Raw genomic sequence first — 20,984 nt, 5'->3', positions numbered from 1 at the left:
TTATTTGCAATATTTGTAGCTTTAGTAGGGCTGGATGTTTTTCCAGGCTTTTTAATTATTTTTGCATTCAAACCATTAAATCCCAGAATTTCAGCAATGATCCTGGTTATTCATTCATTCAACAAGTATGTGTCAAATGCCGACTACATGCCAGGCAGTACCCTGTGCTAGAATTCTAATAGTTGCAGCAGCTCTGCACAAACTAGTCAGTTTCACAAGCCTGCCAGATCTCAAAGCCATCAAAAGCTTTTTAAGTACTAGAGTAACACTGAAGACCAGATTTTATATTTTGAGGTTCTATCTTGATTCAAGTATCTTTCAGGCACCAACCAGACTTAGGTACCCAAAATGCTTTGTGGTGCCTACTTTAAAATCAATACTTGCTATCTATGAATAAACAAAGGTTCAATATACTGTATCTGCCTACTAAAAGACTAGGGTGAGTAAGGCAAACACGCAATCAAAACCCCGGCCCCTGCAGCCACGTTAGCACTACAGTGGCTAAAGAGATCCGATGCGGCCCTGCTTTCCCTGTTCTGTCTTCTTCAGCTGACTCTCCTGCCATTCTCAGACACAGCCCTTAGAAAGACCAAAGTCACAATTAACTCTAAAAAGAGATCGCTAAACCAATGAAGCTTATCCATGTGTGAGTTTTCTGACTGGGGAGAATATTGTTTACACTATCTTCTATGTCTGAGGGTTAAGCAATGGGAAATTTGCTTACTGGTAATCTGTGTCATATAAGTGGCTTATATATCAAAAGGGCATCTGTGGTGGGCTATTTCCTATGGAAACCATGTTATAGATGATTAGTTTGGTTTTCAAACAGTTTAATGCTTAATGAAAAATGGAGTCTTTGCAGTAAAATACAGTATAACCCTCACATTTGGATATAGGAACACAGAAACAACGAAACAAAGCAGTTTTAGAATTTTCCCTTAATAGTGAACTTTGATGTTAAATGGGCAGAATTAATTAGAGGGTAATTAAGTAGTATTTGACATTTAAGAACACTTCAAAGAGAATTTTAAGTATTTTCAAGGACTTTGACGGTTAGCAGAGTTGGCACCTTATTGTACCAAAGGTCATTTTAAAATGTATTGCTGTATCTTTTCCTCTAGTAACCAGCACTATTCTCACCATTCTGAACCATAATTGAGGTGGATTTACAGTACCCATAATGGAACAAAAGGGGAGAGAAAGAAAAAAGGAAGGAAAAGAGAACGATTTGCATGAGCACACTGAAAAAAATTTGGAAGAGCAAGAGAAAGGAGGATGGGGGGGTAAAGTGACTAGATATTAAGGTACAAGAGAGAAAATCAAATTAAATGAGGGGTCACAGTGATAACAGAGGAAACTACATGTATGGATTTGCCTGAGAGAAGAAAGGAGGCGAAGAGATAGCATCAGAAATGTTGAAAATTTGCCACCAGGTGGCGCGACGAAATTAAAATACATCTAGAAAATAGCAACCCTTGATAGTGGGGTGGTGGTGGTGGTGGTGAGTGGGAGGTACACACAAATCAGAGGGACAGGATATTCACAATCATGTGACTCGTGTTCACGGACCCTTAAGCCATAGCTTAGGACATGCATCGTATCAAGTTAGCCCAGGAATGAAACTTGGTTTAATATTAGACCAATCTACTAACTCAATATGTTAACAGACAAAAAAGTACACACACATATTATGTCAATATACACAGAAATTGCATATGATAAATTTTAAACATCTTTTTTATTTTTAAAAAACTTATAGCAAAATAGGCGTATATATATAAAAGGAAGTTTCATTAACCTGATAAAGTCATCTACCAAAACAGCAAACACATGTCATGGTAAACTTTAGACGCATTCTTCTTAAATCAGAAATGAGGTCCACTTTTATGTTCAACATTGTACTGAAAACTTCAGTCAAATCAACTTGGTAAGGAAAAGAAGTAAACTGTATGGATAGAGAAAGACTGAGAACTGTATTAATTGCAGAAAATGCCTAGTTATGCAGAAAGCCCAAAAGGCTTCACAAATTATAAGAAACAATAAGAATTGACCAAGGTTCTCGAATATAAGGTCAGCAAACAAAAATCAACTTCATTTTTATATACCAGCCACAAATAGCTTTAAAACGTAACTAGTAAAAAGACAGTAAAAATAAGATGCTTAATAATAAATCTAACAAAAGATATAGATGATCTTAATGGAAAATTTAAACTCTACTGAAAGGTACTGAGCAAGAAAATAAATGGAGAGATATTACATATTCATGATTAGGAATACTTAAAAATAATACATTTCCAACCAAAATGTTTCTTTTCCAGAATTATTTAAACTAATTCTAAAATTTATGTAGAACAACAAGGGTCAAAACTAGTCAGGATTTTATTATCAAAACAAGGTGGAGAAACTTCTTAAGAAAATAGGCAAACAAAAAAAAATGAAAGACATAAATTTAAGAAAAATTCTGAACTATGTTAGTAATCAAGAAAATGCAAACTAATCTATCAAATTGGCAGAAAGTTAAAAAGGCTGGTGATATCAAGTGTGCTGAAGTCAGAGTGGATGTATCTTTCCTTTGGAAAACAAGTTGATGGTTACATAGCATGTGGAATATGCCCCTGTAACTGAACAATTCCCCTCCCTAGGTAGAGATACTGTTGCTCACATTACTAGGAAACATGTTCAAGAAGATTTTCGGCTATATTGTTTGTAAGATAAAAAATACTAGAAACTATCCAAGTGTCCATCATCAGAGGAGTGCACTCATAAAACAGACACCCTCACGGCAGCGAAAATGAATGAGCCACAGCTATATTCATCAAAATGGATGTGTGTGGGCGCATGTGTAATCAAAGCAGGCAAAGTTCATCTGCATGCAAAAGAAGACATTATATTGTGGATACAAACAGTTAAAATCAAAGAAAAGGGAGACCTGATGGAGGAGGAATACAGAGTGCCAAAGTTACTGGCAATGTTCTATTTTAAAAACTGATACATGAGTATTTATTATATATATATTTACATGTATAATACTATATAAGAATATATACTCTATATAATATTTCTTTATATTTCTCCTAGGCACTGTTGTAAAATAATCTCTAGTTTGTAAATGTTTAAAAAGTTCAGAAATTGATATTATAATAGACAGAGAAATTATAAATTTGGTTCCAATTATCTTTGGTCTTTGAACCATTAGAATTCTGAAGGTGTCAAATCGTCTGGGTAGAGAAGTCAACAGCTACTTTAAGGACACTGAGTAAAAGAAGCAACTGTGTTAGTCCCACAGCGTCAGACACCCTCATCTCTAAATAAGTGATTCTCAAAGTGTGGTCCCAGGATAGCAGCATCCGCCTAACCTATTACAAGTCCAAGTTCTTGGGCCCTTTCACCTGTTACAAGTCCAAGTTCTTTGGCCCCATGTAGACTTACTGAATCAGAAACTTCAGGAGCCCTGCAATCTGTATTTTAAGTCTGCAAGGGATTCTGATGTAGCCAGTTTCAGAACCACTGCTGGAAGTGTTTCAAATGTGTAAGGAAATCTCTTCATTGCTACAAATAAGACCCTCTACCATGAAATAAACAACCTAGACAGCTGAGAAAGCCACACCACCGGCCCTTGGAAGAACTTAACTGCTTTTAAAATCCTTTAATTCAGGGCCAGCAAACTATGGCTCATGGCCCAAATCCAGCTCCCCATCTGTTTTTGGAAAGACCACGACTTAGAAATCAAAAGAAGATAATTTTATGACATAAAATTATATGAAAGTCAGATTTCAGTGTCCACGAATGAAGTTTTACAGGGAGGCAGCCAGGCTCCTTCACTTACATATGCCTACGGCTGCTCTTGTGCACTATTTGGCTCGCAAAGTTGAAAATATTTAATATCTGGACCTGCCTTTACAGAAAAAGTTTGCTGACTCCTTCTTTATTCAGTAATTACACTCTACTAACTTCAAAGCAAAATATAGATAATCATAGTGATTTTCTCTTAAAAGTACAATTTTCCTTTCAACTCCACAGGCGAAAATCTAATAGTTTAAAAGAATTCTTAGGAAACCGAAATTAGATCCATTTTTATCTACAAGGTAAGTCAAATAACCCACACAGGACATCTGGAGAATATTGTTAATTATGCTACTGTTCTCTCTGTCATCAAATATTCTAATAAGTGACAAAAAAAGACTGGTGAATTTTAATGAAATCTTCCATCATGTTTTGTTCTGAAAACTAGTTTAGCAATCTCCTCCACAGGCATTTCCTCAGGTGGTTCACTTAAGCTGTGAGCCTGTCTCAAGGCTGCCCGGTGACTTATTTCTCAGGCCTCACGTTGTGGCCACCTTCCTCTCCAGTTCTTCCCCAGCTGAAACTCTCCAGGCAATCTGATCCTCAACCTCTTGAACTTTTCCTAGACCAAGTTCAGTTCTTATCACTGAAGTCCTGCTCACCAAATTCCTGAAATATTTTATTTAACATGTTAACTAGCTGAAACAGCCTATTTCTATTCATATCCATCTTCACGTCTCAAATTTCATCTTCTTCTAAATTTCTAAGATCCCTTGAGCACAGTTGTTTGATTTCGAGGGATTTAACACTCAATAAAAAGAAAAGGTGCTTTCTCACCCCCACAAGAATAAATTGTGTATTTCAACTTCAAATCTTTAAGCTATACTCACCTTGTCTTGAAAATGAGAGCACTGAGCTCTTCACAGGTTGGCACTACAAGCCCATACAAAACAGTGGAATAAGTCTGGTCTCCAATTTGATGGGGTTTAATCTCCAGGTCACTGTTACCCTGTATTCAACATAATATTTAGAGCATTCTTCTTTGGCCTCTAAACTAATGAATACATTCACTTTAAGTTATGCAGACAAGAAAATCCTCCAAAGGGCACTGTCACGTGAACATGTCTCAATTGGAAAGTTAGCGTTTTGTAGTTTTAGAAAAGGGTGGGAGAGGCTTTCAATTCAAAGAAACCCAAACCCAAATGCAGGCTCTGCTACTATGCTGGCCTTTGGGCAGGTTACTGAACTCTAAAATGGGATAGTGTACCTACCTTCAAGGACACCTGCAGCATTTATAACATCTTTGTACAGATTTGGAAAGGGCGTCCCTTCCTCCAGGCACGTGTGGTCCCAAGGTGCATGCTTGTCTGGTACACGCTATATTTGTACGTCTGTCTTTCTACTTCTGCCCCTGTGCTTCTGTGAGATCCTTGAGATGTGGCTCCTTTCCAACTTCATCTCACAGACAACTCTCCCCTGGGCTCACTTAGCTCTGGACATACTGTCCTCCTTCTTGTTCCTTGAACCAGTAAGCCCTTTCTTGCCTCACGGTTTTTGCATATGCTGTTTTCTCTACCTGGAATGCTTTAAAGCAAAGCATGTAAATTGGTGTCCCTAGTGGGCCACTTCTGGAGAGCAGATACATTATTTGGCTTGCAAAACATTTTCTAAAATTTTTAAAATAGCTGACAAAATTTGAGAGATTTCACATAAAATTACATTTCTATTTAAATATTTAAAGCATTTTTCTTTGGATCCTTTTTTAAAAGCTGTTTGCTGGCTTATCTTGGAACATCTGAAGGTATAGCAGCACTGAGGGTACTGCTTTGAGGAGCTGCTGCTCTCTTTATATTGGGCGTGAAGATCCCCCACCAGACCCAGTGTGCTCAGCCATCTCGATTGGCTAGCCTTCTCTTTTTTCAGGTGGCAACTTATATGCCACTTCCTCACAGAAGCTTTTTCCAACCTTCCTATCCCCAATTATCATCCTTCTTTCCCCAACTCAGTCCCTTGTTTCCTTCATAGTATTGATATAAATTTGCTGCTTTTATAGGTCAAAGATGGTTCAATATTAGCAACTTTACACGATTCAATCTAATACAATTTACAACTTTTAAATTATTCTGCATGTTTCATGTCTTACCATAGAAAGTAAGTCCATTGAAAGGGATCTAGTCTTCTTCACTGTTATATTCTCAATGTTTAGTAAGATGGTACTACGCACTAAAATATTTGGATGAATACATGCAAGGACACCTACCAAAAGTTCCTTAGTAGCTCCAGAACATACACAAAACCCATTTTTACCTATCCTGAGGTCCCTAGAAGTAGCCCAAGTTATAAGTAGACTTTCCTAACCCGCAGTCCAACTCTAGAGCTGCTTTGATCCCAGACTTCATCAGCCTCTGCTTACATAGCTGACGCCCCTGGTTCTAGCATTGCAAACTGCTCCTAAGGTACGATATTTTTCAAGGAACCCCTGTGCAAACCAGCCTTGAGACCACCACTGGACATCCACTGAGTGTTGCCACAGCCTTAAAGGAAAGCTGGGGGAAAATGGTACTTGTTCCTGATATACCTGCTGACAATTGCAATAACTTCTACATCCTTGGAGATGTTATCAAGGGGTCTACTGTTCGGCAGATCTTTGTATTTATTGGGTTGGCCAAAAAGTTTGTTTGGGTTTTCCTGTAACATCTTACTTCCGTAACCCTGAACGAACTTTTTGGCCAAGCCGATAGCTCTTGTTTACTCATCTGTCCCTCTGTATCTTAACTCTTCATTTCCTCCTGTAGACTATGTTTTTAAGAATTATCTGTGAGAATGATTTGAGTAAAAGCTGCTCTATTTGATTAAAAAAAATTATGAATCCACAGGACCTAACTTCAAGCACTTAATAAGTGCTTAGTGAATGAAATTATTTGAATGGATTAAATCATTCAGATGCCACCATGGTGCACCCCTAGAAGGTAAACATGGATACAGATTTTCATTTACTGGTACAATCTCACAGACTTGAGCAGGGGTGTGGGGTGGAATTCATGCCAGTGTCAGCTTCAGACACCTGGAGTTGACAGAGGACACTACTAAAAAGAGCATTTTCCCATTCTCTGTTTGTGGGAACCACTTCCCAGAAGACACTGTACAGTTAAGCTAAGGGAAAAACTAGCCTAATTCCAAAGAAATTGCGCTCTTCAATGATTTTCTTGCTGCCAAAGCCAGCGTACATTTAAACATTGTAACGCACGTCTGTTTCGTGTGGCATTGGCAGTCACTGGTGATGCTTAACTCTGCCCTGCAGTGTTTCTGCAGCTCTCTCTTCTGAATGTACTCCTCTTGCTTTGGGCAGTGCTTAAATGTTGGTGTTCACCAAGGCTCTGTGCTAGCTGTTTTTTTCTTACACTTTCTCCCTGGGATCTCTTACGACATTCCATCAGCATTCCAAACTTCAAACTGTCCAAAACAAGCATCACAGGCACATCCACACCTGCTTCCCCCCGATTCTCCAGTGTTTCACAATCTCAAACTTCATACTTTGTCAATACAAGCAGGTAGTTCCAGCACACTCCAGGTCTTTTTGTGCCTGGAGGTATGTGCATACACAGTTCCTGCTATCTGGACAGCCCTCCTAGCTTCACCGCTCACCCCCTCCTGCCGATTAAGAATAACTCATCACCTCACACCAATCAGAATGGCCATCATCACAAAGTCTGGAAACAACAAATGTTGGAGAGGGTGTGGAGAAAAGGGAACTCTCCTGCACTGTTGGTGGGACTGTAAGTTGGTACAGCCACTATGGAAAACAATTTGGAGGTTCCTTAAAAAACTACAAATAGAACTACCATATGATCCAGTAATCCCACTCCTGGGCATATACCCAAAGAAAACCATAATCCCAAAAGAAACTTGTACCATAATGTTTATTGCAGCACTCTTTACAATAGCCAGGACATGGAAGCAACCTAAATGCCCATCAACAAATGAATGGATACAGAAGATGTGGCATATATATACAATGGAATATTACTCAGCTCTAAAAAGGGATGAGATGGAGCTATATGTAATGAGGTGGATAGAACTACAATCTGTCATACAGAGTGAAGTAAGTCAGAAAGAGAAGGACAAATATTGTATGCTAACTCACATATACGGAATCTAAAAATGGTACTGATGAACTCAGTGACAAGAACAAGGACGCAGATACAGAGAATGGACTGGAGAACTCGAGGTATGGGAGGGGGCGGGGGGTGAAGGGGAAACTGAGAAGAAGCGAGAGAGTAGCACAGACATATATATACTACCAACTGTAAAATAGTCAGTGGGAAGTTGTTGTATAACAAAGGGAGTCCAACTCGAGGATGGAAGATGCCTTAGAGGACTGGGGCAGCGAGGGTGGGGGGGACTCGAGGGGGGGGCATCAAGGAAGGGAGGGAATACGGGGATATGTGTATAAAAACAGATGATTGAACCTGGTGTACCCCCAAAAAAATAAAAAAAAAATAAAAAAAAAGAATAACTCATTCTTCAAGACTTGGCTTAGAAATCATTTCCTCCAGGAAGCCTTGCACCAAGATTAGAAGCCTTCCTTCTGAGCTCCCAGAATTCATCCACCCCATTCATTCAACGAAAAATACTGAGCGCTATCATTGCTCGAGACACTGAGCGCATTTCATTGCACAAAACAGTAAAATACCTGCCTTCGTGAAGCTTACATTCTAGTGGAAGACAAATAATAAACAATAGGTAAAAAAAAATTAAAATATATAAACATAAAATATATATTAAAATATTAAAAATATATTTAGTATGTCAGATTAAGTGCTATAAAGAAAAATAATTAAAAGACATGGGTAGGGAATATTGGGGAAAGTGCAATTTTAAATAGGGTGGTAAGGGAAGGCCACATTGAGGTGACAGTTAAACAAAATCCTGGAAGTGGCAAGGAAGTGCATCATAAAAACACCTGAGGAGAAAAGGCATTCCGGGCTGAGGTCACAGGAGCACCAGCTAGTTCAGAGAATAACAAGGAAGCCAGATGACCTCAAGTCAGTGGGAAAAGGGGAAACCAGAAGATGGGGTCTGAGAGTGACAAGGAGTCAGCTCACCTTGGGCTCTGAGTGACCACTGAGAAGGGTACAGCGCCTACTGAGGCGGAAAAAGTCTGGAGGATTTTTGAGCATAAGTGACAGGACCTGACTTACCTTTTTAAGGCTACTGTCTTCACAGACTGTAGAATAGCAAGAGAGGGAGCCAGAAAACCCATCAGAAGGTTCTAGCAATAATACAAGCAATGCTGGTGTGTGGAACGGGGTGATCACTGTGGAGGATGTATGAAACAGTTATTTTTTGGAATATATTATTTATTTTGAGTGTTGGGCCAACAGGTTTGTGGTTGGATCTGGTGCAGTTTATGAGACAAAAGGAAGAATCACATTACAGTCAAGGTTTGGACCAGATCCACTGAGAGGAGGGACAGAGGAGAGAAGACTGAGGCAGGATCACGTGGGCGGAAGCGGGGAGAAGACCTCGAGTTCGGTTTGACATCATGGCAAGTTTGAGGTGCTTATTAGACATCAAAGTGGAAGTGTCAGCTGGATACACACATCTGGAGTTCAATGGAGAGGGTTCTGGCTGGCGATCTGAGTCTTTAATATACAGATGGTATCTCAAGCAACGCTGGGTGAGGTCACTAAGAGAGCCAAGTGCAGACGGGGCAGACTCCAACATTAAGAGGCTGAGGAGGGAATCTCACTTATTCAAACACGCACACTATTCACCTTGTCTCCTGGGAGCAGACCACGCATGCTTTACTGCTCAGGACAAACCCTGTCTACTTCATCTCTACACACTCAGCACAGGGCCTGGCCCACACTCAATAAACATATGCTGAGTGATACCTTCTGAAGAGAATCACAAACAAAATCCTTAACAGGCAAGCAGGCAGAAGACAAAAACATTGGAATCCAAAGGACTGGGGCACAAATACTAATGCCCATAATACTGAAGATGAGCAAATGTATTATGAGAAACAAAATGACAGAAGTTAATAAACACCTTTAATACGCCAGGCTGTAAACCAAGTATTCCATGTATATTATTACAGTCAATGCTCATAAAATCAATAGTTACTCCCACTGACAGAGGAGGAAACAGAGGCTCAAATGGCTGAGTGGCTTCCTAGCGCCACACATCTAGAAAGTGGCCAGGCCATAATGCAAACCCTGATGCAATTAACTCTACATCATGCTGCTTCACACCTATTTCAAACACTCTAAATGCCAATCAGGCTGCCTGTGTATCTATCGTGCTCTGGACCAATAAAACCTGGATCTAAGTATCCACTGTAAAAAACCAAGAACAACTGCTGAAAAAGCAAGAGAATCTGGGAAAGGATCCCTGCACCCTTACAACACAGATAACCATGGACTACGACGTCTGTAATAGGTGACTTGACAATTTCTGAGCATGCCTGAAAACGTATGCAGAAACAGCAGGGATCAGAACTCAGCAGCACTGGGCAGCTGGAAGAGCCATAGAAAGATCAAGGACTATAGACCGAGGACCTAGACTTTGTGAGCCTCTCCAGTATATCAGCTTAGAATTTACCGTGAATCTCAGGGAACAGGGGAAGAGAGGGAGACTACAAACCACTAAGATCAGTGTTTCTTCTATCTGATTAACATGAAATATCATTAGCACTTTGAAACTAATCTAGGCTATACCTCTAAAAATACTTAGTGCCCAAGAAAATCACTTAAGAACCAAAAGTTTATAGGTACAAGAGCAATATTTGATCTGAAAAGTAAGGTCTGAAATCAAAGGACATTTTCTTAAGGTCAGAAAGAAATCACATAAATAATAGGATGAATTAAGTTGATCTACCTCCTTTAAAATCAAAGAAAACTTTGATATTCTTTGAAATACTTTTGCTGTTGCTTGGTGTCATGGTCGAGTATTTTGCAATGATCTGAGTTTGTCATTTTCCATTTTAATAAAAGTAGACAAATGAAAATCTACACTGAGGAAATGGTGGCACTCAAAGGAAATTAAAAACCAAAAAGCTCCCAAAGTACTTTTAGAAAATCCTATCCTATTGATTTGCTTCTTTTTTTAAAATAACATTTTCTGATTATAAAAGCTGAAGAAGTCAGAGAAGTTTAAGTACTGGCACATCTTTTACACTTGGACCCTCAAAAGTGACACACTAAGACCACTACACCTATGTCACCTTTTAAACCTGAAATACAGAAATTCAATTTACGAAAAGTGCCTACTTATAAAGCTGCTTCAATAAGCACATTACTATCTAAATTTTTAAAATGTAAAAAGTGCACCTACATCATTTAAGTAAAAAAATAACTCCCTATACTTTAAGAACACCCAAATCTTATGTAAACTACCTCACCCACTGGACTATAACACAGTATCTTCGGATAAAACACAGTGTTTGTACAAGAATACATGGCAGTATTATATAGTTAAGGTGCACCCACGTAATTAAATACTGTGGCATTTTTGTACTTATATGCAACGATTTCCAAAATGCTCCACTCAGTGAAAGAAGCGCAAAACCGTGTATACATAATGCTATACCTTAGGTAAACAACAACAAGTATATAACATATGTATCTTTCTACATGTTCAGGTAATTTCCAGGAGGTACAAGCAGAAAAAACTAGTTACCTTTAGGGAGAGCTGCAAGATTAGAAGACAGAGGAAGCAGACTTACTTTTTTGTGTTACCCTATTTCTATCCATTGAATTTTGTTTCATGGTCACTAATTTTTTTAAATTTAATGATTTAACCAAGTTTTTTACAAATTAGACTTAAGTCATGAAGTAGCTAAGTATGACCTAAAGCACCTGCAGTATTTGGCAACTCCCAGCACATAACATGATACTAGAAGCCAATGAAAAATATACTTTTCTTAAAATAGCTTTAACTTAAGACCTACTTTTCTAGTTTTTAGAAAACAATTTTCTTCATGCATAGCTGAAAACTGTTTTTTTAATGAAAAAGGGGAAACTCTGGCAATAATAATTATTTTAATACTTAAAATAATCTCCAAAGAAAATAACCAAAGGGGGGGAAATCCTTAAATATCCCAGTTTTCTGAAGCTTTGCTATGATACAAACTATTGCTATATACATTTACAAAAATCAGCACAGACGATTAACCAGTGTTTGAGAAGGAAATTCTACCTGTACTGTTTGAGGTAATAGATATTCTGATATTTACTTAAAGTAAAAAAAAATAATTTATAGGAAAAAAAATGGTAAACTTAAATAAGTAAGTAACAAAAGGGCTGTAAGAAAAATTTAATATTAAATTATGTTTCAATACTGGCTATTCTAATATAAACCATCATTAAGGTTGCTTATATTCAATAAACTCTATAATAAGAAAACCAGACACACTGATATTAAGGAAAATGCAATTCCTTAGTGGCAGAGAACCAAGTTAACATTAGCTTGCCTACCTGGTGATTAATTTATAACTTCGATGCTCCCCGGCGGCTGCAATTTTACAAATGGAGAAAATACTTCTCAGCCTCATTAATCAAGTCAATATTATGGTTCTTTGCATGCTAATTAGCACCTACTAATAACCTCTCATTTTAACTCCTGAACCTTTTATCTCAATTTGTCTTTTGGTTTTTACTACTTTTACTTTCTATACTGTAATTTGAGTCCATGTCTCAAGTCCCTAACTACAATTTCCTTGACATAGTCACAGGGTCACATCTATCTCCTGTAACTCTACCAGTGCTTTGCATAAATAGCAACTGCTCAGTAAATCACTGGAAGAATGACTGCATCTATGAATGCGTATGATTATATATATTAACCTTATTACCTTATGGAAAAAAATCCATGCCTTGTTTCCCATTCAGCTTTCCTTTCATAATACCATTAAACTGAAAACCTCTTAAATTTCTAACACCTAAGAACTAACATAATTGCTCAAAAATAAGGTGGTGGAGGGACTTCCTAGGTGGTGCAGTGGTTAAGAATCCGCCTGCCAATGCAGGAGACATGGGTTTGATCCCTGCTCCAGGAAAATCCCAAATACAGCAGAGCAACTAAGCCTGTGCACCACAACTACTGAGCCTGTGCTCTAGAGCCCGTGAGCCACAGCTACTGAGCCTGTGTGTTGCAACTACTGCAGCCTGAGTTCCTAAAGCCTGATAGAAAGTACTTTTAAAACACATAATTAAAAAATGGCAAAATTCTACATTTAATCTACATACCAATGAGAAACCAGCCTATGTTAAAGTCAGTGAGGAGAAAAACTATGCTCCTGTAACTTTCTAGAGGACCACACGCTCATGTACCTATATTCAAAGTTTTCATGGCCTAAAAATTCAGAAGTATATCGTATTAAGAATCGTATCGGGAAAACAACCAAAAACAAGGGGAAAAAAACTAACATATCATTTGGGCATAAGCACATGAATCAAATCTAGCAAGAAAGCTAAGTCGATGAGCATAATCGAATGATGCTTGACTTTAAAAACCTACAGAAATTTGCAACGTCATTTGTTCAAAGCTGTCACAGCCAGTAACTAGTCAATTATGCGTGTATATTCTAAGATAACGTTCACTGAGCTGTGTTTTGATGAATACAACCCCTTCATGATGACCTGAAAGAACTTTTTCCCTAACCCCTTAAAACCTATTTCAAAAAACCCTTCGTTTCTTCCAGTCACATTATTAGAATCATCTGACAGCAAAAGGATGTTAATAGAACTGTTGTAAGCACATTCTGCAGTAATAGCTTTTCAACTATTAACAAGTATTAATAATTCAAAAGTACATGAATATTAACATTAGTTATTACTTTCTAGTGAAACATTGAATCTGGAATCTAAATGTCTGTATCTGATTCCAGAGAAATGCTCTGAAACAATCTGATTCAGAATTATGAAAATGCTTATAAAACTAGAGCACAATAGAGTACACGAACCTACAATTAGAACTCAGAATCAAACCTACTTGTTTTTGGTTGTCTTTAATTTCTAGTTCTCTTTTTTGTGCCACTAAAGAACCCATTCTTAAAAGGTCATGGATAAAAGAGGTCTTAATTGTCCCCCAAAAGAGGTCATTTGGAAAATAAGCAGAAGGAAAAATGTTACTACATATAGCAAACATGAGAGCAAATTACATCCAGATATTTCCTTTAAATACTCAGAAGGTAGTAACATCATTCCCACTACCACAGCCTTTCTCCAGACTAATTACATTATAGCACTTTCTAGTACACTTTTCATAGCAGCATGGATTTTCCTTTGGAGCAAAGTTTAGTTATTAACCCCTCTGTAACTGCATTCCCAAAGGCAACAGATGTCTTCAAATCAAACTAAACCACCTCAGCAGAGGATTAAAGGCTCCATAAATTCCTGGCCCAACCTACCCTAGCTTTATCATCTCGCAGTCAGTACACAGGAAATTACATTTTCTATTCTAGTCAAGACAATTTACTTTACATCTCTCTAGACTCTGGCCATTGTACACCATCTCTTCTGTTGCTTTAATACCTTCTTCATTAAAAGATATTTTTTCTCTTTAAAAAACGATGAAAAGTACAGGCAACAAAAAAACAAATTAAACTTCATCAAAATTAAAAACTTGTGCATCAAAGGACACTATCAATAGAATAAAAAGGCAACTCACAGAATGGTAGACTATTTGCAACTCAAGTATCTGGTAAGGGACTAACGTCCAGAACATATAAAAAACTCCTACAATTCAACAACAAACAATTCAAAAATGGTCAAAACATGAATATACACTTCAGCAAATAAGATACAGATGGTGAAAAGCACATGAAAAGATGTTCAACATCAGCGAGAAATGCACCATAGGGAAATGCAAATCAAAACCAGAATGAGATGCCACTTCACCCGCTTGGATGGCTAGTATCAAAAACAAACAAAAAAGGGATTTCCCTGGTGGTCCAGTGGTTAGGATTCAGCACTTTCACTGCTGTGGCCTGGGTTCAATCGCTGGTCTGGGAACTAAGATGCCACAAGTAGTACAGCCAAAAAACAAACAAAAAATAACAATTGTTGGTGAGGATGTGGAGAAACTGGAACCCTTATGCATTGCTGGTGGGAACACAGAATAGTGCAGTTGCTGAGAAAGATAGCTGTGGCAGTTCCTCAAAAAATTAAACACAATTACCACATGATTCAGCAATTTCATTTCTGGGTATACACTCAAGAAATGAAAGCAGGAACTCGAACAGATATTTGTAGACCAATGTACACAGTAGCACTGTTCACACAGTCAAAATGTGGAAATAATCCAAAAGTTCATTAACCAATTAATGGATAAAGAAAACGCGGTACATACATACATTTGAATATTATTTGGTCTTAAAAAAGAACAAAACTCTGATATGTCCTCTGTTCACATGGATATGAATGAACTGAAAAATATTATGCTAGGTGAAATAAGTTAGACACAAAAGGACAAGTAAGGAGCCAGTCCACTTACATGAGATACCTAGAACTGTCAAGTTCAAAGACACAGACATTAGGATATGATCACCAAAGACTGGGAAGAGGGAGGAATGGGAGTTAGTATTTAATAGGTACAGAGTCTGTCTGGGATGATGAAAAGTTCTGCAGATGGATAGAGGTGATGGTCGCATAACAATGTGAATGCACTTAACATCACTGCACACTTGAAAATGGTTAAAATGGTAAATCTTACATATATCTTAACACAATAAAGTAATCAAGATTCAACTGAAATCTCCTAACTCCACTAAACTTCACAGTATTTAATACAGATTACTAATTACTACATATTGAGTGGTTTGTCAACTGGGTATAAAATGAATCTTTCTATACAGTTAGAAAAACTTAGGCACGTTTTTTAGGATATCTTTAAATATTGATCAGTGTTTAAAATTTGACCTATAAAATTAAAATTAAGCAATTTATCAGAGAACAAGCATACTTGAGAAACTGTACTGTGTATTCTTATTCTCTGCCAGTTACTTATCTTCCTCTATTGCTCTTCTTTACGTTGTAGTAGTCTCCTTCATCACATAGTGTAACTTTTTATCCAAATTAGCTAAAATTTAAAAGCAAATAATTACATAAATGGAATGATGGCATATAAGACTCAAATGCTAGATATGAATTACACAGACTTTTCAGTAAAAACAAAAGGAAAGTTGGGGAGGAGGTAGTACTGCCCCATGAGCCTAAGACATACACGCGTTTCTAGGCCTAAAACAAAAGATAGAACATCTTAAGTTGCAAAAAATTAAGAGATAGCATGGCATACATTATAACACAGTGCAGGAAGAATTTGATATAACAAGTCCATATTTTATCAAAAGGAATTTTTCTAAGGATTATTACATAAATCTCAGAAATTCTGATCCCATGTTACCATTAGGAAGATGGACATTTGGCTATATAAGACTTATTAAAGATAAACCTGTAAACTACTTTTAGGAGCAAACTAAATGACATGCATAATTACCAAAGCAAACCTAAATTTTAAAAATGTTCATTAAATAAAAGTGAACAATTAAAACAGAGTAACAAATTACAAGGATGGAAGCAACTGACTAGTTATAAGCATGGAGCAATCTGGGCATACAAATAATGTGAATCAACAAAACGGTGTTGCCATCTTAAAAGAAATCTAGTATTGTAACATATTATTACAAATGATCCAAGAGCTAAGATAAATATTTGAAGTTTCACAGTTTAAGATAGTCCAAACGAAAGGGTCACAGTCATTCTAATCTTGCTTCTATATCCTAGAATATAGCATGTACTTAAACTGTACTGGCTAAATGAAGGTCATTAATAAGAACCTGGAAGCGTTAGTAGCTAGGCAACTCCAGAGCCACACACAGACTTGAATTTAAAAGCTATACCATGGGGTAATTAATTATCTTAGTCATAATTTTTAACCTTAAAATTTTGTGAGAAATAATGATGGATACTTCAACTCCTAAAGCAGCATATGTAACCTCTAATCAGAAAACTCTTGTCGTCACAGTTTAAAGGAGATTGAAATATTGAGGCAACAAAGCAAGAAATCATCATCTTTCCAGAGGGAAAATGGCAGCTCTTAAAAAATCACTAAGGATGGAGATATTAAGAAATAGGTCCACTAGGAAAAAACGGGAGTTAAGACTATTTAATTGGAAAAGCCATGGATGGAAGGTGATAAGCTTTAATATATGAAACACGATCGTGGGCCAATTATTCCTTGCTAACAATGTAGAATGTGAAGGGTCGTAACTGCCTCAACATTTTATGACGTTATCACATCTGCTGAATCCACTTGTGCTTCTGAGATGTACTAGAGTATTATCATTCTACATGATAAAACACACTAGAATGTTTAACAGATTACCGTCTAGTTAAAAAAAGAATGAAGTACAGAATAAGAAAAGCTAAAGTTCTGTTCATTTAGAACAAACTTAAAGAAGAGAGGACTGTCTACAAGTATAGTTCCATATTTAAATGTTTCCCCTTATTCTTATTAAAAATATCTAAGCTTTGGTTTACTAATCGGTTCAGTAAATTAATGCTAAAGGCAGTAATTCCTATATTTCAGTTTTAAGTTTTAGATTTTAAAAAGACTATTTTCATTATGCATACATAAAATGTGATGCTTTGGGATCTAAAAAGTCTTTTATCTTCAATTCTAAAACTATCACCAATCAACAGGTAATAAGAACTGAGACAGAAAGTGATGGGGATTTTTTATTTTTAATAACAACACTAACATTGGAACTCTTTTTAATGATAACCAGGACTGAGTTCCAATACAGTCTAAGATAACTTTCTAAGTGCTAATTCTAGTTCTTAAAGAAAAACTTGAATTAGATATAAAGCAAAATCTTATAATACAAAATTCCCTTTTCTTTTCTAACAGGACCAGAATAAAGAGATCACTACCTGTCTTTGAGAACAGAAATAAGAAAGTGACACTTAAATATTACTATAAACTGAGAACACACCTGGCTTTTACTATTCTTAGCACAGATTCATCACTTGTTTAAGAAGAATAATCTTTATGATAAAAATTAGTAAGAAGCACTTAGTATATATAGTTCTTTAAAGAACACTAGCATTTTAATAGTGAGATTAATCAATGACAATGAAACTGTTTCTTCCTGAGGAAAACTAAACACTCACTATGCAATAAAACCAATGACTAGAAATCTTAAATGATATTCTATTATGCAGAGAGTCGATTTAAAGATTTAATTTTCCCAGAGAATTAAGAATTACTTCCTGCCAAAAGAGCTATATAATTTGGGGGAAACAAATTTAAGAGAATTTTGAACTTTATCCTATCCACTTCCTGTTTTTAAGATGTAATGATTTACGGATCTAATAGAGATTATAATTTTCAGGAAATATACAAGAAATCCATGTTAAATAACAACAGTGAACCTTGAAGGCATGAGCTTTTGTCACTTTATTGTTAACCAATGATTGTTATCCAAAATTATAGATGTAATTGTAACTTAATTGTACAACACAAAATTATGCTAATGGTAAAAGCCTACTGGAATTTACCAAATACTCATTAATATATTTTTACATTGCTATATGAACATGTGCTTCTCAACTGCTAATAATAAAAGTTATAATTGGTTTAATGAAAACCCATATATTGCAAATAGTTGTTCCTGTTTAGAAAAATTCACACAGCTTTAAAAATGGATTAAATCCATCTTAATCCTAATCTACAAATAGATTATAAACAGCAAATATAACTGGTAATTTTTCAACACTGATATCAAACTGATGCAGGGATGGTAGTGCACATAATTCAAAATGAAGCAAATTAATAAAAATCCAACAAAAATCCAAGTTTTCACCTATTATGGCAATTGCTTTAATGCTCTGGAAGAGTGAACACATGCTTTAAACTATGAATAGTAGGGCTCAATATCTACTCCTCTAAGGTGTGCAACGAGAAACATCCTCTTCCACAGTGTTCTGAAGCATGTGCACAACCACCATACAACAGTCACTTCAAGGCTAACCAGTTATCCTTTGTCCTACTAAACCCAAAAAATATATTAAATGCAACCTTTCCTTTTCATAATGTCTGCCCAGATTAATCCTTTTAAAGTCAGCAAAATCAAAAAAGCACAAGAGATATTTTCAGACACAACTTGAATCTACTGTGCATGAAAAATGTCTAACAAAATGGCAATTTTAATAGATAAATGTAAATTTGAATGCATAATACCAAATGGAAAGTAGCTGAACCACACAGAGAAAACAAGGCTTTCCTTATCTCCAAATCTAGATGTTTTATAATAAAGAAAATGTTAAAACATGTGAATATTGAACATCTGTCAAACTGGAAAAATTTCTTTATAAAACATAAGTGAATTAATATAACCTAAAATTATAATTTCTAAAATAGAATTAACTAACCAAATTTAACTATTTTTCGTTAGAGAGTGAAAAAAAATAAGCACAATGATTTAGCAACCAAATATGCTAAAATGATTATGTAATAATTACATCAAGAAATGAAGGTACAAACATACATCATATGCTACAAGGGCAATCTCTCTTTCACACACACACACACTCTTCCTCAGACATACAACACCCCTCCAGGAAGATAGTATACCAGCGAGAGCTTACAATTTTAACACAAATCAGTGTCCCACAGTTCAGTTCAACAAAAAGGCAGTAAAATTTAGCACTCTAAAATATTCTGAAGGAAAAGGAAATCTCAAAAATATTCATTCATGATTGAAAGTATCACTATGTATTATAAAACATACAGCTGACACACTTCACTGTGTTTGAATAACCAGTCATTGCAGGTATAGTAGTGAGGTAGTATTACTGTCCCCTCCTTGGGACCAATGTTTTCATATGCAGCCCTTCCGGGAAGGTCCAGGGTTTTTTTAATGATGACAATCAATTACCAACAAATGTACATTTTCTTTTATTAAACATCTGCTTTTTAAAATCAATCTATGAAAGAATCTTTCAGAGACAACTGTTATTTGCAGTAGTGTTTCATCAATAAACTTTCCTAGGGAACTACTTACTACCTACTAACTATACCTCTGTGAAATCAGTGGGCAAAGAAAACCAAAGGATGATAGGAGATAAAATAATCAATTCAGCTGTCAAAGATGACTGTAATTAAGTAAGCAAATATCCAATATCCAATAATGTTATTAAACTGGGATTTAAAAAATTAACTACTAGCCATACACTACACTATTAAACATCCTAATCCTTTTCATGACTCACAGCCATCTTCTACACAATGATCAAAGATTGCCCACCCTGTCACCTATGCTCACATTAATCACTGCCAATGATCTGTATAGTGGCAGCGCTATGCTTACAGGGCTTATCAAGGTATGAGAAGTACTCACTGAGAAAACATGAATGAGAGAGAATTGTGGAAATACACACAGGTAAAATAGGGAAGGAGAAAGGAAAAGAGTGCTCTACCTAAACACTCATCGAGTCACCATCAGCCTTGAAAATGTACAAAGTGCTTAAATCATACAAACACATTTGTCAGACATGATAATTAGTGTTAATCTTCAACAGAAAAGAAAATGGAAAATGAAAAATGTGAAAAAGGCGATGGAACACTGTTCTCTAATCCCTGGCCCAAAAGAAAAAGAAAACCAAGCATGATATCACACTGCCTTAATGTTGAAAAACTCCCCTTAAATGTCTTTCAGCCACCATAGTCAAACTGGTATAAGTGCTTTGGCAAGGTGGGATGCATTCCATCACATCTGCAAAGGCCTGCTTTTCTCTGTTGGTGGTTCAGCTTATGAAGAACACGTATGCAAAATAACAGCTCTCACATTGCTTCAAACTCATCAATACGCTGCTTTGTATTGCCTTGCCGAATCTGTCGCAGAGTCTTGTACTTATCACGGCCTGCTTTAACATTCTCAGCGTGAAGAACATCATTTTGTGTTTTCTTGGTTTCATCTCTGGCTTGGGCTAATTCTGAACTTAATGCCTATGTTTAAAAAATAAAAAGTATGACTATTATTATAAATTTTTTTTACTGTAAAAATCTATGGAAAAGGTTTAAAGACAAAAAATTATCACTGCTTTTTAATGTATACTGTTTAAAAACGAAATTTGTTTCTTAAACAGTATTAAAATATGTACTACTTTTTAGCATGGGTCAAGCTATAATTAAAT

General features: G+C 36.4%; 1 protein-coding gene across 2 annotated transcripts in view; it reads right to left on the bottom strand.

Moving 5' to 3' along the window:
- RDX (radixin) overlaps nucleotides 1-20,984 on the bottom strand; it is a 90,930-nt gene that overhangs the window by 351 nt on the left and 69,595 nt on the right. The window contains exon 14 of one of the 2 annotated variants that reach the window (XM_057695742.1): nucleotides 20,636-20,796. In XM_057695742.1, the coding sequence (XP_057551725.1) occupies nucleotides 20,636-20,796 (161 nt within the window). Of the gene's footprint in view, nucleotides 1-18,231; nucleotides 20,797-20,984 lie in introns of those variants that run through there. The other variant, XM_057695741.1, reaches the window with a different exon arrangement.

Source organism: Hippopotamus amphibius, chromosome 9 (genome assembly GCF_030028045.1).
Source record: "Hippopotamus amphibius kiboko isolate mHipAmp2 chromosome 9, mHipAmp2.hap2, whole genome shotgun sequence".
In the NCBI taxonomy this organism is placed as follows: domain Eukaryota; kingdom Metazoa; phylum Chordata; class Mammalia; order Artiodactyla; family Hippopotamidae; genus Hippopotamus; species Hippopotamus amphibius.
The sequence above is the reverse complement of the archived record's forward strand: the minus strand, read 5'-3'. Positions and strand labels throughout refer to the sequence as shown.